The 19649-nt window shown below is 40.3% G+C and overlaps 1 protein-coding gene across 2 annotated transcripts in view; it reads right to left on the reverse strand.

Moving 5' to 3' along the window:
* Nucleotides 1-19649, reverse strand: part of dscamb (Down syndrome cell adhesion molecule b) — a 113465-nt gene that overhangs the window by 37731 nt on the left and 56085 nt on the right. For both annotated transcript variants that reach the window (XM_018662102.2, XM_018662103.2), the window contains exons 4-7: nt 3716-3862; nt 2995-3273; nt 1853-2128; nt 829-1125 (exon numbers count right to left, since the gene is read on the reverse strand). In XM_018662102.2, the coding sequence (XP_018517618.1) occupies nt 829-1125; nt 1853-2128; nt 2995-3273; nt 3716-3862 (999 nt within the window). The remainder of the gene's footprint in view (nt 1-828; nt 1126-1852; nt 2129-2994; nt 3274-3715; nt 3863-19649) is intronic.

Here is a 19649-nt window from a genome sequence, read left to right on the forward strand (position 1 = left end):
AAGCAGATTAAAGAGCGCTAACCATCTGAAGGAAAACAGTATGTTTAAATAACACTGTACTACTGATACTTATAACTCGGCTCTTGCTGCTCACCCACATAACAGTAATACATTCTGTGTCTCACAAAATGGAAACAGAGTAATCACTTTAACATCTGATCGTGAAGAGCTGAATTGGCTGCTAGAGTAAATACACACAGAAACAGACACAGAAACAGACACACATGAACACTCACTCACACACACACACACACACACACACACCAGCAAACCACAGATAAATTTATTCATGCAACTAGAAAAGAAATAGATTTTTCTTCTGGCTATTTACAAACCAGCCCATTTTGGAACCCAATATCCAGATACGCTTGTGTGCAGCAAACCAGGATAATTCATTTGGCCTAAAAATACAGGCATGTAGGAGAGGCACAGTAATAATTTGGAAAGAAAAAGACGAAGCTGCAACGTTAAAAGATACACAAGGAGAGCAGAAAAAAAAACAAAAAGAACATAAAAATTGAGGCAAAATCAATCAGTGGAGAAAAACCTGAAAGGAAATGTAAATGTGATTAAAGATTTAATACTAGAGCTAAAAATTACCGAGCAAAGATGGCAGAGAAAAACAAAAGATGAAAAGAAAGTAACAAATTATCATAACAACAGAAGAAACAGAAAAGCAAAAGAAAGTCATGCAACTCTCATTTTTCAGACCCAAACAACAACCAGCGCTTGTGTACTGCAGATGTCAGACAGCCAGCCGGACAGACACACAGAGAGACAGACAGGTATGTGTATTGTTGTTCTTGGAGGAGCTGATTTGACAAGCACCTCTTACGTTTATTCGAGCCTGGTGGTACACGACCCCGGCCGAGTTGCTGCACGTGCACCGGTACACCCCGCCGTCCTGCACCTGGGTGTGCGTCACGTTGAGCTGGCTGACCACGTGGCCCTCGTGGGTCTCGTAGTGGCCCAGGTGGTGGTGGCTGTCTTTGATGACGGGGTCGTCGTCCAGCGACCAGGTGCACCTGGGAGGCGGCGTGCCCTTGACGTTGCAGACCAGGAAGACGGGCTCGTTTGGGTTCACCACCTTCTCGCTGAAGGAGGACAGGATCTTTGGAGTACCATCTGTGGTGGAGGGGGGGGGTAAGGTGGATCATAGTTGGGGACGGGAACATGATGGTGAATAACACAACAGTTAAACTGTGACCATGTTAGTGATAGTCATCAGCCTGAGAACCACTTCAAGTTTACATAACAGGTACAAGACTTTTTGTGATATAACAAGCTTACTTATCTTAATCCAAAGTAAAGAAAACACTATGTGTTTATTCAAGAATTCACCATTTTGTGCCTTTCATTCTGTATGAGGACACTGTGTGCCAGAACCCACTACACATCTGTAGATTTTATTATGAACAGCGATCCACAAGCTTTCCTCCCAGACACAGAGGCCGGTTGGCTTTTGGAAATGTCTGTGTCTGCTGCTGCTGCTCTCTGATAATCTAGGTCTGTTCCACATGATTATAGATTATCAATATCTTCTTTTTACAGCTCCCTGGCCACAGGAGACAGTTGCCTGAGCAACGCTGCCAAGGTAAGCTATTGGATTCAAGAGTGTGTGTGCATGTGTTTTTGTATGTGTTTGTGAAGTCTGGGATGATCATACTAATGGCGGCCTATAGCTGAGAGTCACAGCAGGATGCCATTAACACATAAACCCTGTATTGATCTTCGAGGCCTGAATCTGTCTCTGCTAACTCATTGATTATGCATAAGACAGCCACCACAGTGTGGCTTTTGGTCAGCATTTGTGTGCGTGCTCCACCTTACAAATAACGTGCACACGTTTTACCTTCAAGGATGACTTGCACAAAGTCCTGGGCGGACATCTTGCCCTTCCTGGCAAAGCACTGGTAGGCTCCGCCGTCGCTCTTCGACATTCCCTCCATGATGAGGTTCTCCCGGTTGAGCCCGGTGAAGCGAACGTTGTTGCCAGGGTAGATGATCTCTCCGTTGCGATACCATGACAGCTCGTACTCATCTGAGCCGCTCACGCTACAGGACAGAGACACCTTGCTACCCACGCTGCCTTTCACCTTCCGAGGGCTGACCACTGCCTTCAAGGGCTCTGAGGACACAAAAATAAAGAGAAATATTGTATTTGCAGAGGTGCTCTAATGATTATTCACAGCAAGACTGAGAGAAAGACACAGAGAAGGGAAGATAGACAAGTTCAGGATGGATTGAGCTAGCATGGCTACATAAGATTTCCAAAAATAAATTATAACCAAAATCTACTGATTAGAGCTGAAACAATTAAATAATTCCAATGATGATGGTTCAGTCTTCAGTGATGAACTCCTCTAGCTCCTAAAATGTGAGTATTTGCAGGGTTTGTTTGTCCTCTTTGATAATAACCTTATTATCTTTGGGTTTTAGGACTTGTGATGGAGACTCTTCTCATCCTGATAATATTATAAACCAACTGATCTGCCAAACAATCAAATCAGCCAATGAAATGTTTGTGAAAATGACTGTTAGCTGCAGCCCTGCTCTGGATGTTTTCAGACAGCATTTGACAATCATCTCCAGGTGGCTTTGATTCCCTTCAGTACACTGCAAATTAACTAAAATACGCAAAATATAAATCTTACACTTTTCATTATAAAGTGTGTTATAGATTGTAATGAAATACAGAGCAGGGGACTCCTGCTGTGGAGCTCCTGCTTTGGAGATGATGAAGTGAAACAAGGTACAAAAACAAACAAAACATCAAACAAGGTTCAATAGTTTTGATAAACTCAAAATGTGTATGAATGTGTTTTGTAGCTGTTTGATAAACTTTGGTTGCCTCAAGAGATTTGACATGTCACGTCCAAATGATGCTAGCCACCCACTAGTTATGGACTGGACACTGTGACCATTTTTTATCACCGTGGTTTTTATAGCTACAAATGACCACAGCAGGTTCTTTCCTTTAAATAAAACACTTACGTTTTACATACAGACGCCCCATGACCTCAGCGTTGCCATAACTGTTCCACACTTCACAAACGTACGTCCCAGAGTCACTGGGCTGCGCGCTCTCTATCAGCAACCCTGTGATGGTCTGGCGGAAGCGGCTGTCAGGCTCCAAAGGGCTGTTGTCCTTCAGCCAGCGGTATTTTGGAGTTGGGTAGCCTGACGCCTTACAGGGCAGCTCCACCCGATGATTAATCATCACCTCTCGGTGGTCAAAGCCATCCAAGATGCCTGGCTCAGCATTGGTGGGGTCTGGAAGGAGCAGAGAATTTAGTGTTAATTAGTGGTGAGCGTTTGCCAGGCGCTTGATAGTATAATCCAATATTGATTCTTGGGGTCAGGATTCAGTTCTATATACTGTATATTTTGTTTTGCGAGGGAGAAAGAAACAGACTGTGTGCCTGTGTGCCTTTTTAACTGGAGAAGGTACTACAAACTGGCTCTTGTCTATGCATCAATCTGTCTGTCCATTATATATGACTTTACATTGATTCATCAAGCTACACTACAGCATACAACGTAACAACAATGACATCCAACATCTACAGCCTGCAACAACCTGTAATATAGTGATTGTTTTGTTACTGACTGGCCCAGTATTGTCCCCTCTGTTTCAGAGTAAGTACTCTTTAACTATGGCCAAATTTATATTCTTTGCAATTGCATTGATTCCAGTTTGAATGCATTAACTGACCTGACACAATGAGACGTGCGCTGTTGCTCTGCCGAGTCTCGCCAGTGTAGCGGTGGCGTGTGGTGCAGCGATAGTTATTCAGCCCATCCTCAGGCAGGACGTCCAGAATATACAAGGCTCCCGTGGATGTGATGAGATATCTTTGTCCTGGAGCAGATAAGAAGAGCAAGTGGAAACACATGAAAGGCAGCAGTTGTGTGGTTGTTATGTAGATATCAAAACACTTTTTACAGTATAAAGAATTTATTCACTCCAGCACAACTGAAGGATTTTTTTGTCCATAGGGTGCTGGTAAAGTTCGAGTCTCACAGCACAGAAAACCTTTAGAAGTTATTCTTTATTTCTACATGAGATAACTGAGTTTGCTGGAGTGAAATGAAGAAGAAATCATCCACTTCATGTAAATAAACAATAACTACAAGAGATGCGGAGTTCTACTGCTATAATGTTGTAAATTCCTGAGGTGAAATCTGTATTACCCACACAGTGGAACACAAAATGTATCTGTAAGTCTAAAAAATGCAAATATTGCATTCATAAAATCAGATCTGCACCTCTAACAGCTTCCATTGTCTTGTGTTTGACTCCTGCTGTTGCAGAAACCTCAGTGGCGCCAATGTCTGGCATAGAAAGCCAATCCCTCTTTGCTGTCGCAGCCAGTTCTGTATGTACGGTAATATTATGTTAATTCTGCAGATCAAACCAGGCTGAGTGGGGTTGTCAACATCCATAAGGAATGAAACCTTCCTCTCCGCCATCACATGGATGCCCACAATCCCATGGGAGCAGATTCATGTCAAAACTGATCGAAAAAGCAATTTACAGGAGATTGTCTTCACTGTGCAGTGGTGGGCATGCTAAGACAGAGGCAGCTTAGGAAGCCTTTGAGGAACATCCCTGTAACAGCTACAGGTAATGATGACAGGGGCGAAATAATGTACACCAACATCATGGGGCTAATGAAAATACAATTTACACACATTAGAGTTAGGTATATTTTTCAAAAAGTCTTCATCATCTTAACACTTCTCCCCTCTGATTGTGTCAAGCTCATTGTGTGTAAATTCAAAAATAAAGTGGGAAACATTCAGAGCAAAAACATTTACTTACTTACACATCATCATTTCACACTACAAATATTCTACTGGCTTCAAATTACCTGCTCACTAAGCTATTAAAAGATGTTAAAAACAAGAAGACTTGGATGTGACAGAATGGTCTGTAAGGTGTCGTGTTTCATTAGGGATTATTTCCTGGAAGAGGTTTCTGTTTCTTCTTCTGTGTGTGTGCCTGTGTATGTGTGTCATTTGATTGACGGTAAGCAGAGCGTAACATAATGTGCACATCAATATGAAAACTTGGCACTATGAAACAACGATTAACAGGGAAACTAACATTAAGATAAATTAAGGCTTTTTGCTTATTGTGATAGATTATCAAGCTCAGGCAAGTCATGTCTGCGGAAGATGTTTTTCTTACTGTACAAGACAGAATGGCAGAAAAAGGCTCGTTATGAAGCTGTGACAATTAAACTGTACATCTGACTACCGTGACTCTTTACGGGTGTCTTCATGAAGAAGATTAAAACCTACAGTGGCACTAACACTGATATAGTCCTGCATGACTCTGATTAAAGTTGCATTTTTCACATTATTGTTTGAGAGTTTTTGACTGCTGAGATTAGGAAGAAAAAAAAACTTCTGCATATTTGGTCTTGATTGCAGCCCATGTCTGAAGGCAGTCATATCAGCGATTTATCCAAAAGTAGAACGAACTGGGGCTGTGTGGGAGCTGCTAAAGCAGATTAGCAGTGGGTAATTCATTTAAGTTGAACAAGGGGAGCTGTGGGTTTTTTTCTTGTGATTTTTCTCTAAAACATGCACAGTATAGTGTGGTTTTTTTTTAAAATTTATGATAAAAAAAAAGCAAGTGGTCTATTGAACAAAAGCAAAATAGGTTCTGAAGTAACAAATGCACCTATTTTTGTTTACAGTACATTTGATATGGCCAAATAGTTACTTTAAGATCCCAATGAAAAATGCATGGACAAGCAGGTACAGAGATTTCTCTTTTCTATATGGGTTAACAAATTAGATGCCACCTCCCATAGGTCACGTAACATCATCCCCTACAGAGCAGAGAGAAAACAACTGTGTCTCACTATAATTGTGGTGTTGCATCCACATTTCATGTTCTTGGGCTGCAATGTTGAATACTTACATTTGAATAAGAAGCAATTAGGCGTAAGAATAATAAATAACCTGAATATGATGTTAGATTGTAGACTAATGTAAACATGAAACCACTACAAGTTTTAATATTCCACTTGAGACTAATATCTATGAAAGAAGCAAAGCGTGCTTAATATGCTTACATTTAATATGCATTTTTGGTGTTTATACATGCAAAGGAAAATCAACCTTGTGGGGTTAACCAAATGGGGGGGTAACACAGAGAGACGGAAGAACCAAAAAAAAAAAAATAAATAAATTGCATCAGCTATTGTAAGCATTGACCTAGATAGAACCGACAACAGATTCCACGGATTTGATGTCCTGAAGGGGTTTCACTGGTTTACATACAGGGATGTTAGATGGGCAACCAGCAAGTGGAATCTATAAAGAGAAGGAGGGAGGGAGGGTGTGACTGTGTGCTGTGCATGTGTGCGTGTGTATGGGGACGCCGGCAGCCATGCATGCATGCCAGTATGCGAGACGATTGGTGGGAGGAAATCTTCTCAGAGGTTGAGGAGGCCAGATGCAAAAAAAAAAAAGAAAAAGAAAAAAAAAAACATTACTGTTTTTGATCATCACTTTTGCTTTTTAAATACATTTTCACACAGAAGTTATTTTTTTATTTTCTATGTTTACTGCCTCCTCTATTGTAAATATTTAACTATTTTTTGTTACTGATTGCATGTGGCTGTGGCCATCATCAAGAAAAGCAAGAGAAAGAATGGAGATATGTCACCAATAAATAACACTGTGTGAAAAAGATGAAATCCCTGAAGACTATATATTACCATGCTGCAGCAAAAAACAAAATTCAGACATCTCCTCAGAAGCTGTCCACTCCACACACACACACACTGCCTCTTTCCCTTTTTTCTCTCCTCCCTTCTGGCTTCTCCATTTTGATTCTGTACTGGTCCTCTGAAATCTCACAGTGGAATCCATCTTGAGTGAGACAAAATGGTATTTCACTCCAGCCGCTGTGAGCTGCTGCAATTTTCTCTTCAAGCACCTCTATGCTCCTGCAATGCCTTTTAAGACGTCAGAGCTCAGTTATTGTGTTATGACAGAATGAAGTGCAGGCAGAGGGGACGCTACAGTAGGGAGGGGATTCAAAATCAGAGCTATTGTGTTGGATTGCATTGTATTGTATTTCCTCCTCGCGACCTGCTCCCCTTTAATTCCACTGCTTTGTCTTTAACTCACTCAGTACATCAGCATTTAGGAGTAATTCCTTTTCACAAAACCAGTATGTCAAGTAAGAAATTATGCATAATGTCTTCTTAAACACTTAAATGCGTTCGCAGATGTATTAAAAACCCTCTGGACAGATATTTCTGCTGTTATTGTCAGAAAGTGAAGCCCTCCCTTCCTTCCATTCATTCACAGCCACAGCTACTGTAAAGTGAAAAAGTGCTCCACTTCACCAAACACACTTTATCTAATCATCCCCACTTTGCCAGAGACAGAATCTAATACGAACAGCAGGCTCTCACTCTCAGCAGGCTAAATAAGCCTCGACGTACAGATGAGCTAGTGTCACAGCATCCTCACTGCCAACAGATGCTCTGAAGTCGCTGTGATTTAAATGAGAGCAGAGCTGGTCGCATCTTAGCTGACATTCTGTGACTCTGTAACTAGAATGGATTAGTGATAAACTGCCAATATGCTTGAGGTCAAATAATATCAGCTTCTTTGCATCGAAAGCTGAACCTGAAAAAGAGGGTGTTGTGTGTCACTGATGTTCTGCAGGTTTTTCACCATAATCAGTCTGAAAATGGGTCAGAGCATTGTTCAAAAACTGCAAATTACAGATGTAAAAAAACACATGGCTATAACAACTAGTGGCGTAATTAACCTGTGAAATGGGTTAAGTTTTCTCTGCAAGGAATGGGTGGTGGTGACGATCGTTCACAAAGAGCTTCATTGTGTTTAGAATACAAGATGTTAGAATACGCCCTTCTGCAGGACAGGGTGCTACAGTATGATGCTATCGGAAAGTGACGAGACAGGCTGGCTGGCCCAGGGCTAGCTGGTTAGCATACTAACTTCAGTAGAACAAAAGAAGTGATAGAACCAGAAACAAAATAAGATGTTTCTTTAAGACTGTTAAGTAAACAGCTGTTAATGCTAACACTGGCTATGTAGCAACAACAAAACAACAAACACATTTACAAATAGCTTCTTTAAGATAAGCTAACAAACTAAAATTATGTTTACATTCAACGGTTTCCACCAACATGCGCTAACCTTGAGGTCTTAACATGTTTTTAAATATCTTAAAAATAACTTATATTGTGTGTTCTTTACATCTATATTTGCTTGCTAGAGGTGTTCTTCTTTACTGCCTTTGTTGGTGCATTGCTACATTTGTTAGCATGTTACCACCAAAAACTGCTGATGTGGTGAAGCATAACCGTGCGTCTATGACACAAACACACTCATAAAACACAATCTGTCGACATGATAGTCTCACAAACATATTCTGTCAATAAAGTGTAATTAATCCGAGATAGATACTAATGCACTAACTAGTCCAAAAGAATGTAAAAGGCACATTATCCAATACAAGATAAACTATCTCATATGAATTACATTAATTAACATTATTAGACCAGATTTATGACACCATCGTATATGTGAGTGTACAGTGTGAATGTAATAGGTTAAAAATGTTTAGTACAAAGACTAATCTCTCCTGTAAAGAGTGAGCTGGTGAGTCAGATTGTTTAAAGAGGAAGGTGGGACTGGCTCTCAGTACACTGTGAGTCAGACAGTGAGGAGGGACCCACTTCTAGTCAGGTCAGCAGAGACAGAGCGATGATAAATGGGCTCATGAATGTTCTACGTCTGTGTGGTAACTTCTCTGGCCCACTTCAACTCTCCTGAGTCAGTTCAGAACATTAAATTAAAATTAAAAACAGATAGCTGTCTGTCATGGGCTTACTGTACACTGTATCTGCACAAAATGCACCAGCTATCCAATTATTTTACAGCTCAAATGTTATTTAAAAATGGTACTAGTGTGCCGTTAACCTGGATACGCAGCCTCTCTACAGCTCCATCTCTTTTTCCATTAATTCACCATGTACGGTTTTTACCTTTACACAGATGAAGATACAATCCTATACCACTATAAAAACATTAGAGAGGAAACACTGCATCGACTCCTGTGGTGATAATGTCAGAATGTCAGAGTGAACATTGTGTTCTCAGACTAATTTCTGCTTGGTCAGAGACGGAGGTACGTTGCATCGCAAAACAGGGCGCGGGGGGCCAGACGTCAGATCACAGCTTTAATCTGAGCTGATTGAGGTCAGATTGCAAGACTGAACTCTCCACCGCAGAGCTCCTCAGGGCTGCATGGCTACATGCAGAGAAACTGAAATGAGCACTACGACTATTCTGCAGATCTAACCAAAAAATGACTATTGTTTATCCATCTGACTGTCTGTCCATTGAGGTTACACAATCAGCGCTGATGAAGAAGATACAGTATATTCAACAGTGCTGAGCCCCATGCCTGGTTCCATACTGTAGGTGTCACGTTTTAACCACTAGCCACAGTACGCAGCAGACCACCGGGTGAATGCAGACACTGTGGCTCTCTCCTGGATCCATTTAATTAACATGATGACTCTGAAATCAATAAAAGACATGCTAATGGTCAAACTACTGCAACACCCTTTAAATCACTGGATACAACCTTCTCAGTAATTGAAGAGCAATATGATACAAACATGAAACCTGATGAAGAATTCAGTGTTGATGGTGAAATAGAAATACCTGGGAATGAATGACAACCTTCAGTGTCATTTTGTTGTTACAGCCACATTAAGTTATCAGTGGGTAATTTTGAGCACCAGTAAGGTAGATTACAGAGTATTTCTTGGCTAGCAGTAGTAATTTGCTCTCCTAGTTGTTTGGCAACTTCTAGTCATTGTACAAATTAAACAAATGAGAAATAACATGTTAAACTGTGTTTCCTAGTTGCATCCTTCTGTTTCAAGACTTGATGCTAAGCTAAGTGAACAAGCTGTTGGTGGCATATGAGTCATAATTCCTGGTCAGGGGTAGAAGCACTGGGTAATTTAATGTATAATCTGAGCAGCTACAGTGTAAATTATTGTCTAGCGGTGCACATGCAGGTAATATAGACAAATGTCTTCACAATCACCAGCCTTATTTGTGTGTTGAATTTTTTGCCATGTCTAAAAAATTCATTTCGGAAAACAATGAAAATGGATTTTGCATCAACAGTGTGCAGTGGGTTTGTCCTGTGGCATCATAGAGTATATGAGTTAGCAGTTAAAACATATAATTTATTTTATAGCGCCATCATCTGGCCAATCTGTGTTTTAATTTTCTGTGGACTGACTCCAACATTATTATTTAAAAAATCAGTTTGGGACAGCAAAGAAAAAATAATATTGTGCAGACTATGACTGGACCAAGAGAAAATGCAGATAAGCTTACAAATACTTAAGCTAATACTATTAAAATCAGGACAAATCCACCTCTTTCTCTCAATGCACCTGCTGTGTGAATAGATTTTAGAAATACAAGTAAATGACAGAGCTGCCATTGAAGCGCCAGTGAAGAAGGCATCCTTGGTTCAGTGAAAGTTTTGGCATCAGAGCTGGAATGCTAAGAGACTCTCTGTCTCTTATTCAGCCTCAAAAAACCTCTGTGTTCCTGTTTGGCTCATTCTACTTCCTCTCCTGTGCTTCTTCTCCTCTCTCTCTCTATCTCTCTCTCTACTGCTGCTTGGTCTCTCTCTTTCTCCCCCTCTCTGTCTCTCCCTCTGTGTCCTGAATGCTAAAACAGTGGTTGGCTGTGTCAGAACACTGCAATGAAATCCTGCAGTCTCAGACGCCCACATCGAGTAAACACCTTCCTTTACCTATAGACGTTCACCCCATAGCTATATTTAATTAGTTGCATACTATAAAACACTTTTGATATTTAAATCACTGATAGTCACATAATAGGTTAATTTTACACTAAATTAATCTTACAGCAATAAAAAATATTTACTAAGAAATTATAAATGTACAAAAAGACAAATGAAAGGGAAAGATAAATAAAACAAAAATATAAAATGCTTCATCATATAATGTTAAGTAGTAATAAAGGACTGTATGTAAACATATATAGAGACTAGATTCTGAGGATGTGTGATTGACACCGTTGACGACTGTTTGGATGAAATAGAGAGTTTTCATTGTATCTTTCCTTTAAAACATGAAAATCTACCCATTCAATCACCTAATGTCTCAGAATCAGCAGAGCATCAACAGCAAGCGTGAATTTAAGTATAATGATGTGTATTGTCATTGCCTTGTACCACTCCCTGGTGTTACAGCTACAACAAAACACAATTTAAGGCCATGAACCACTCACTTCGATCTGTTAAAATAACACTCAAATGCCATCCAGTTAGGATTTTTTAAAAATATATATTTCTTTGTTTATTCTTTTCAGAGGTATTTCCAAACAAGAAACAGCTATGAAAAAGGCAGACAGAGTGAAATGCAGTGACTTGTAGTGTTATGCCACCACTGTTTTAAATTAAAAATGGGTTTTCATTCACCATAAATGATTTATGCATTGTAATCCATGCAAAAAATGTCCAACTGCCATGAGATGAACTATTCATATTTAATAAACAACTGAACAAGTGAAAGATGTCATCTTAATAAATCATGGGAACCCCACTATTTCAGAGTATTTGCTCTCTCTGGTCAGATTGCTACACTGTTGTAGATTTAGTGAGCAGTGGACACAGATAAACAAAGATTTACTATAATAAATAATGTGCAAAGATCTTTAAAAATATTAATTTGCTGGTTGGGCTTAAATTTAGTTTTAAGTTATATTTCTATTAGAGGACACTAGAAAATGGCTAGATCTTTATGAAAATTGTTTGACTAAATAAATAGACTGTGAAGTAAAACAAATTGGATATTATTGCCGGAACTGTATCATAATTTGAAACATTTTCTGGAGCATTTTAAATATAGTTTTGTAAATATTGTCGCATATTACTGAAGAGTGAAATTTGTGAAAAGAGTGTAAAATGAGGAATGAATCACAGATGATAGCCCTGCAATGCATGTTGCCAATAACAACACTACACTGAACATGGAGCCCACAGCCACAGGCTACATCAAGGTTTTCTGTTGTTTGAGGGAGATGAAACAAGAGTGATGGAGTTTAAGGAAGAGCAGCACTGCACCTTGTAAAAAGAAGAAAGGTTTTTATGTCACGATGGGAGAGCAACCTCGTACAAGGGCGCATGGAGAGAGGATTAATTTTACATTAATGTATAGTAGCTTGCTGAACTTGGCTGCAGGCACACACTCGTACGCACACGCACGCACACATCACAAAAACTGCTGAAAAGGAGAGTCAGGTCTCCAAGGTTAAAGAGTCTGGGGGTTGTTGATGTCTTTGATGAGGTTAGCAATCCAGTAATCTCTGCTGAAGCCCAGAGCCATTAAACAGCATGTTGCTAAGCAGGTCTGTGCATTAGAGAAAGTCAAGACAGCAGCATCAACAATAACAACAACAATAACAACAACACAAATTTAAGGCGTTTTTTCAGTCAGGCAGCAGGATAGACATGATGTTATCAGAGACAGTAACCAAAGGTCATGTTAAAATAGCCAATACATTTGATCTGCATCCATTAAAAAACATGGTAAGAGTTGAGCAGTCAACACACGCACACGCACACTGACGACAGATGATTTCATTTAATATTATTGACGTTTAAACCTCAGTTATGTAACAGACCACCCAATTACTTTAGTGGGAAAACAAGAGAGAAAGAACATTAGAGACAGACACACTCAGCAGGCACCAAGGTACAACAGCACAAATAACACCACACCAGCTCACACAGCTTCAGACTGTGGTGGATTAACACTACACTAAATGTACACTAAATGACCATACATTAAGCTATTACCCCCTATATTCTCATCTTTCTACTAGCTATACAACATGCCATTTGTAAAATAATACAGGCAAAGCAAACATATAAAAATGTGAGAATTTAACAAACTTTTTTTTTTTTTTTTTTTACAGGCTCTGACCAAAATCTGAGACATCCCAAGCCATGGGACGACCTCCTGTCTCTGTGCTTTGTCCCTTTCATCTAACTATGCAGATATTTCCGCAGCCCAATGGCCAGCAAACTGCTCACTGACTTAGTGTTACTACATTACAGTGTACAGTAATTAAAAAAACAAAAAAAAGCATCTCTCTAACCCACAGCAGGAAAAAAACTGTTGTCAACTGTTGCACCCTGTGCTTGACTCTATGTCTGGAAAATAATACTCACAGATGGATAGTAAAATGAGTAATTAAATCTAGCCTTCTATTTCCACCGTACTGGAGAGAGGATGTTGGCTTTGGGCAGCTCGGTTGCACGTGTGTGTGTGTATGTGCGCGCATGCAACATGTGTAGCAGTCTGCCATCATAACCTAATTATTGCAGCAGCTTAACAACAGCAATTAGCACATTTCCATCAGACGACACTAATTTGTGAATTCCATTCCAGCACCATTCAGGACCAACACACTGAAAAAGAGAGAGAGACTTAATTCACTGTTGAGCTACTGGCAATGCTAAATCCATATCTATAGAGCTGTGAAAATTGCTTATGGTAATTGCAGTTATTGTAAAACTAGGCTGAAGCTTTAATGAAATTTCAAATTTTAATCATTTGTTTTGTGTATAGTCCACATGTACTGACTTCTCCCTCCTGGGGGCCTCATGTTTCCTCATCTGACTTCCCAATAAAACGCCTCACCCCCCGACAGCTCCCTAAGATAGATGAAATTGTTTCATCAAACAATGATTTCCTCTCACTCTGGGAGGGGGAGAGGGAATCCTAGTTTGGCAAAATTCATATCCTTAAGTGTAAAGATTTCTGGTATCTAATATTTGGATTATAGATATGTAAGAAATCTATAATGTCCATGATTATTTATAATCAATTAACAACTAATTTACAAATGTCCAAGTCAGAATGCAAGCAAATACTTACAATGTTGAAAACAAACACACAATACTAACAAATTATCACCTTTTAAGATGGTATGGCAAATGTGTTTGCAAACAGCTGCTTATTTAGTCACATTCTTAATCTATCTGTAGGACAACAAGCACACTATGGGTTTTTAAAGCTTTTTCCCTGAAAACAGCCGCCTGCTGGAGCCGAAGACAACAAACAGTGAGCGTAAACAAAAATAGCAAAGTTGCAGGACAAAGAAAAACAGCAAAACAATAAGCTGAAAGGCGCTAAAATGCTCTGTGGAGCTGAGGGGAACTGCAATCAACTAATTGAAAAAAAAAAACTACTGGTGATAGTTTTGACCGCTTAAAAGATCTTTTCCATTTTGTAGCCTAATTAGTGATCATAATGTCTTGCTGATACATCTCCATTCATCATCTCTACCTACAGTTGTAGTTTTTGGTTTAGAAAGTTTGAATACGTTGTTGTTATTCCTCCATTATCCTGCATCACTGTGGCAGGATTTCTGAACTGGTGCATCAGTCAAAAAACGTTAAAGGTGGACGACTCCAGCAGCCTTTGTGCATACAACTGCCTCAGAATAACATTCTCCCTCCTTCTTTCCTCACCCCCCTCATTTCCCCATCTCCCTGCCTCCCTCCATCCTCCGCCCCCTCCTCCCTTACTTCCTACGCAGAGATGCATGTTGAGTGATAGGCCTGTGGATGAGTCTGGACAGTGCGTCTGAGGCCCTGGTTTTTAATAGGGTTCTGTTCCCAGTAATTATGCTGACACAATTTGATCAGCGCGGGGCTAAGTATCTTCATCTGAGGGAGATCGGGGGGAATTAACGCTGATGTAATAAGTACAATTTGTCACTATTAAGACGGAGGTGTTGACAGGCGCTGGTGTTGTCAGGGCAACTGATGGCGCTCCCTTGCTACAGTATGTATTCTACTGCATCTGGTGAGCAGAGCTGTCAGGCCCCCTCAATAATCGATTCCTCTGGTTGCTCTGCACAGGCAAAAGCACACTATACTATGACAGACTGATGTACACACACAGTATAATAAAGATAGACTGCACCTGGATGTGCTGCAGCATTACACATTGACACGCAAGCATGCACTATAAACACTCATGGCACATACAAAAACACACACAAGCAACAAGCCGTAAGGAAAAATGGGTTTTGTCCAGAAGCTACTGAGCATTAACGTCGTGACTGAGAACTGCTACCAAATGAGATGTGGACTAGTGGACACTCAATCCTTACAGGGACACAACTGAAGCTTTCACCGGCATTACATCAACTCTCCGAGGGTGCGGGGTAACAAGGGTAAAAAAAAACAAAAAATGCACTAATGAGACAAGACTTTAGGCCTCACTCGTTGCTGAGGAGACAACCAGTGCCAAGATCTTGACCCTCTAATCCATCTCACTGAGCATTTTTCTGAAAGAAATCCACATTAGCGATTTATACAAGATGCAGAGTAAGCCACACTGCCTCAGGGAGATCCAAGCTTCTGACCACAATTGCATTTTCTAGTGTGCTAATGTTTGAAATACACTGAACATTTTAAGACTGTATGAAAACCTAAGCTGTGTGCTTCACACCACGGTGATCATATTTCCTCTTAGTTGGATGACAACCATTGTTTCTGTTTCTGTCCTGGTTGATCTGGTGACACCTTTGGTTGCTAGCGATGAGAGTAAGTGTGTTTAATGCTACAGTTCCTGTCTGAAGTGACACAGGTATCAAGCACTGGGGTGACTGATTCACCTGGAGTAATTACTCCGAGCATTAACAACTGTTTACTAACCAAGAGCTTCAGCCATTGTTGCATTTACAAGACAGTACGTTAGAATACAAACTCTGGGCAAAGCAACTTCTTCACCCCATTATTTTGGGCTCAGGAGTCAACATTGGTGTTGCTCTCCACAGTTGGCCAGTAAAGGAATTAAGTTTGATGCTGAACTTGCAACATTTCTTTTAGACTGGTAAATAAACAGCTTTTAATGCTAGCATTGGCAAAACTTACTTCGTTAGCTTAAATAGCTCCTTTAAGCTAACCTCACTAAAATTATGTTTACGTTTAGTAGTTTTCTCTAAGAGGTACTTAGCTTAACGTTTTTAAAATATCTTAAATTGTCCATGTTTGCTTGCTAGAGGTTTTCTTCCTCATTGCCTTTGTCGGTGTTTTGCTATGTTTGTTTGCAGGTTACCACCAAAAACTCTCAATCAGCAGTATAGCATGAAAACAACAATGTGCGTCTGTGATGTGCTGGTAATGCTAATGTTAGCTATGTAGCAATAGCAAAAACTTACATGTAGCATAAATATCTTAACCCAACATTTACAGTATTTTACTCATATTGGATGACTGGTAGATATCCACCATGCTTTCATATCATTAGTATTCCCTCTCCGTAAAGTGTGGAGCCCATTTCTGCTCTAGACTTGACAAAAACATGTCTGTTAAGCCCACCTGTCTGCAAGTGCAAGAGGGATTCAACGTGCAGACATCTTGGTCTTTACAGACACACACACACACACACACACACACACAACGTAATACCCAGCAAGTCTGCCCCAAGCTACAACAACACCACAGTACCATCGATCTGTCCCCTACACTCTGCTCAAGTATCACCAGTATCAAGCTGTGGGTCAATGGCCTGCAATAACAACACAATCTCTGACGCAATCTTCTATTTTCAAATCCATGTCAACAAAGACAGACAATAATCAAAAATAGCTTTGCGTCTTCAGTGAGTACAACATTGTGACAACAGCAACATGAGGGATATAAGTTATGTATCTCAGTCACTGGTCATCACAGGAAAAAGAAACGCAGGTATCAACTAAAAACAGTCCCATTGCAAGTTGTGGTAGGTTTTGCCTTCCTCTACATCTTTGCCAAAGAGCCACACAGTACATTAAAGAACGGGATATAAATCTATCTATTGATTGTTTCACTGAGAAAAGACATGCTACCAAAAGCATTGACAGCATTTGTCATAAATTAAGCAGAGATTGGAAAATATAGTGTTATTGATGGCTGCCCTTTTAAAAGCTTTGGGAAAAGGTCAGCATATATGCAACCCTGTTAAGACTGCAGCAAACCAGCTGCGGTGCAACACAGTGCTAATGTTATTATTATAGCCATACAGATAATAAAATATTTTCTAAAGATTTTCTAAAGAAAATTATATACAATCACCCCCCCCCCCCCCCCCCCCCACATTGTTTTTTTTTTTTTTGTTTTTTTGTTTTTTTAAATTTTAATCATTATCAATGGGTGTGGTAAAAAGATACAAAATGCTACATCATTCATTAGAAATCTTTGCATCAATGCTATTTCCTCTCCTGAGTTTGCTGTGCAATAACAGAGTGGAATAAGATGAACGAGCCTCTTAAGAATCTTGGAAAAATCATGCCCACAGTACATGGAAATTTGAAATAACCCGCATAACTGCATATCACACTTCTGACAGATACAGGCCTCCAGCAAAATTATCATGTCTGCGCTTCAATATTAAGCAACAGGAGCAATGATGAAACCCATTTCACGACGCAGCACTGTTGTTCTTTATGGGAAATGACTCAATGAGGCATGTGAAAGGGTCAGAAAACGCACTCTGGATTACACACTTGCCTCAGGCCCTCATTTACCTGAGAAAGCAGGTCACAGGGATGTTAGGGATGGGGAGACATAGTGGGAGGGAGTATTAGTGTGCTTGTGTTTGTTGTGTTGTATGCAGTGTTTGCAGAGGAAGGGAGACAAGAAGGAAGGAAAGAAAGAGAGAAAGACCAAATCAGAAAATGCGAAGAAAGAAAGACAGGGAATAGAAAACAAGGGCGGAGGTATCAGAGCTCCAAGAAACAGATGACATGCAATGTTCAGGATTTCAATCCAGCAACACAACCTGTAGCCTGAGGCATGTTACTGTACTATGAGCAAGATGCAGTCTCTATATCTTGCACAGATGTACACACAACAGACATGGAAGGTGGAGCTAAGCAGCAGTTTTGTGTCTTAATTCTGACAGCTATTCTCTAGTCTTCTTTATATGGCTCAAAACACTAATATGTTAATAAGCATTTTTTTTTTTTTTTTTGCTTGACGGTTAATGTAAATTTGAAGGTACACAGTACAAAAACTGTAACACTGCAAAACTAAAAACTTGTGCATTATGTTAGATCAAGTCCACATGAAAAAGCAATGTGTAAAGGAAATCGCTGTACTCATAAAATGTTTTATTTCACTGATAGTCAAGCTAAATTTGCTAATTTTGTCAGTTCAGAAATGCAACAATGAAAATTAGCCTTGATACTGAAAGAGTTTTCATTAGTCTAGTCTACTTTTAAGGTTTGAAAAATGTTTCATTATACAAAGGTAAAAGTGTCTTGGTTAGCTTTGTTATTCAACTCTTATAATAACATAAAGTAATTGCTAAGCGAGGTTCAGTTTTAATATCATATCAGCCTTTTTCACTCTCCCTCCTGTCACATCTCCTCCTCCTCCTGCTGCCCTCTGCCTCTTCTCCCAAAGTTTTCAGGTTTGAAATATTGATGCATTTTTTTTGTGAACTTCAGTAGACTTCTCAGTGTCCATTTTGTTCACCAAACACACTCAAAGGCTCTGCTACTGCAGTAGCTGCAGTTTCTTTCTGCTATCAGGTAAACTCAGGTTTCTGTAAAAGAAGAAAAACAGAAACCTCAGAGATGCTGAAATTTCAAACCGTTGTGTAGATGCAGTCACTCCCCCCCCCACCGTCCTCTGTTTGTGCTCTCTAGGTTTGACCTCAGGGTCTCACACACATATACATTCACATATGAACACTGACAACCACCGCTGCTTGTGTATGACTGCCCTTTTTCCCATCAAGACCTCTCACAAGGATAATTAATGTTGTCTCGCTGCTGTGAAATATCCTTGATGAGGCCCTGCATTCCTCTGTGAAGGAGAAAAAAAAAAGTCACTAAAGATTCCTGTCATGTCACGTTGTCATCCCGGGGTGACATAAAAGCCTGTGACGTCTGACATTAACCAAAGGTCGCATGTAGACTCCTTCCACAGCCGCCATGACTCTGAGCCTCAAAGGGATACGCACCATCATCCAATAACACGGGCGTACAGGGTAAGGAGGGGGGGCCCAAAACAGGAAGTGATACACTCTGAGCAGTGTGTATCTGTTTCTTGATTGGACAGTGCTGTGACATAATCGCCTCTGGCGGCTCAAATCTGGATCTGGATGCTAAGGGCTCGTGATGATGAAAAATGTTAGGTTGTTTTATTTGACAAGGAGCTTGTTAGCAGTCAGAAACATGCGCTCATCTGGGAACGTGACGAGGGAACGATGTTGTAAACCGCTGAAGATAGAGAGTGACGGCATGGACAGGAATTGTGCTATCTGGGTATGAGATCTGATAGGGCATCTGTTATTTTGGAGCGCCTCGTCTGTGACACACACACACACACACACATACACATGCACGCACACATTTGCCTGATATGCTGTGATGTACAATTTTCGGGCATCGTCTTGGCAGGCATTTTCTGTGTGTGTGTGTGTGTGTGTGTGTGTGTGTGTGCTTAGGGCTCAGTCAGCACTTCCACAGTGTGCTGTCCAGCTGACGTCAGGAGGGCAAGAGCTACTGTACCAGTCAGCCAG

The sequence above is a fragment of the Lates calcarifer genome, linkage group LG21 (assembly GCF_001640805.2).
Source record: "Lates calcarifer isolate ASB-BC8 linkage group LG21, TLL_Latcal_v3, whole genome shotgun sequence".
Classification (NCBI taxonomy): domain Eukaryota; kingdom Metazoa; phylum Chordata; class Actinopteri; family Centropomidae; genus Lates; species Lates calcarifer.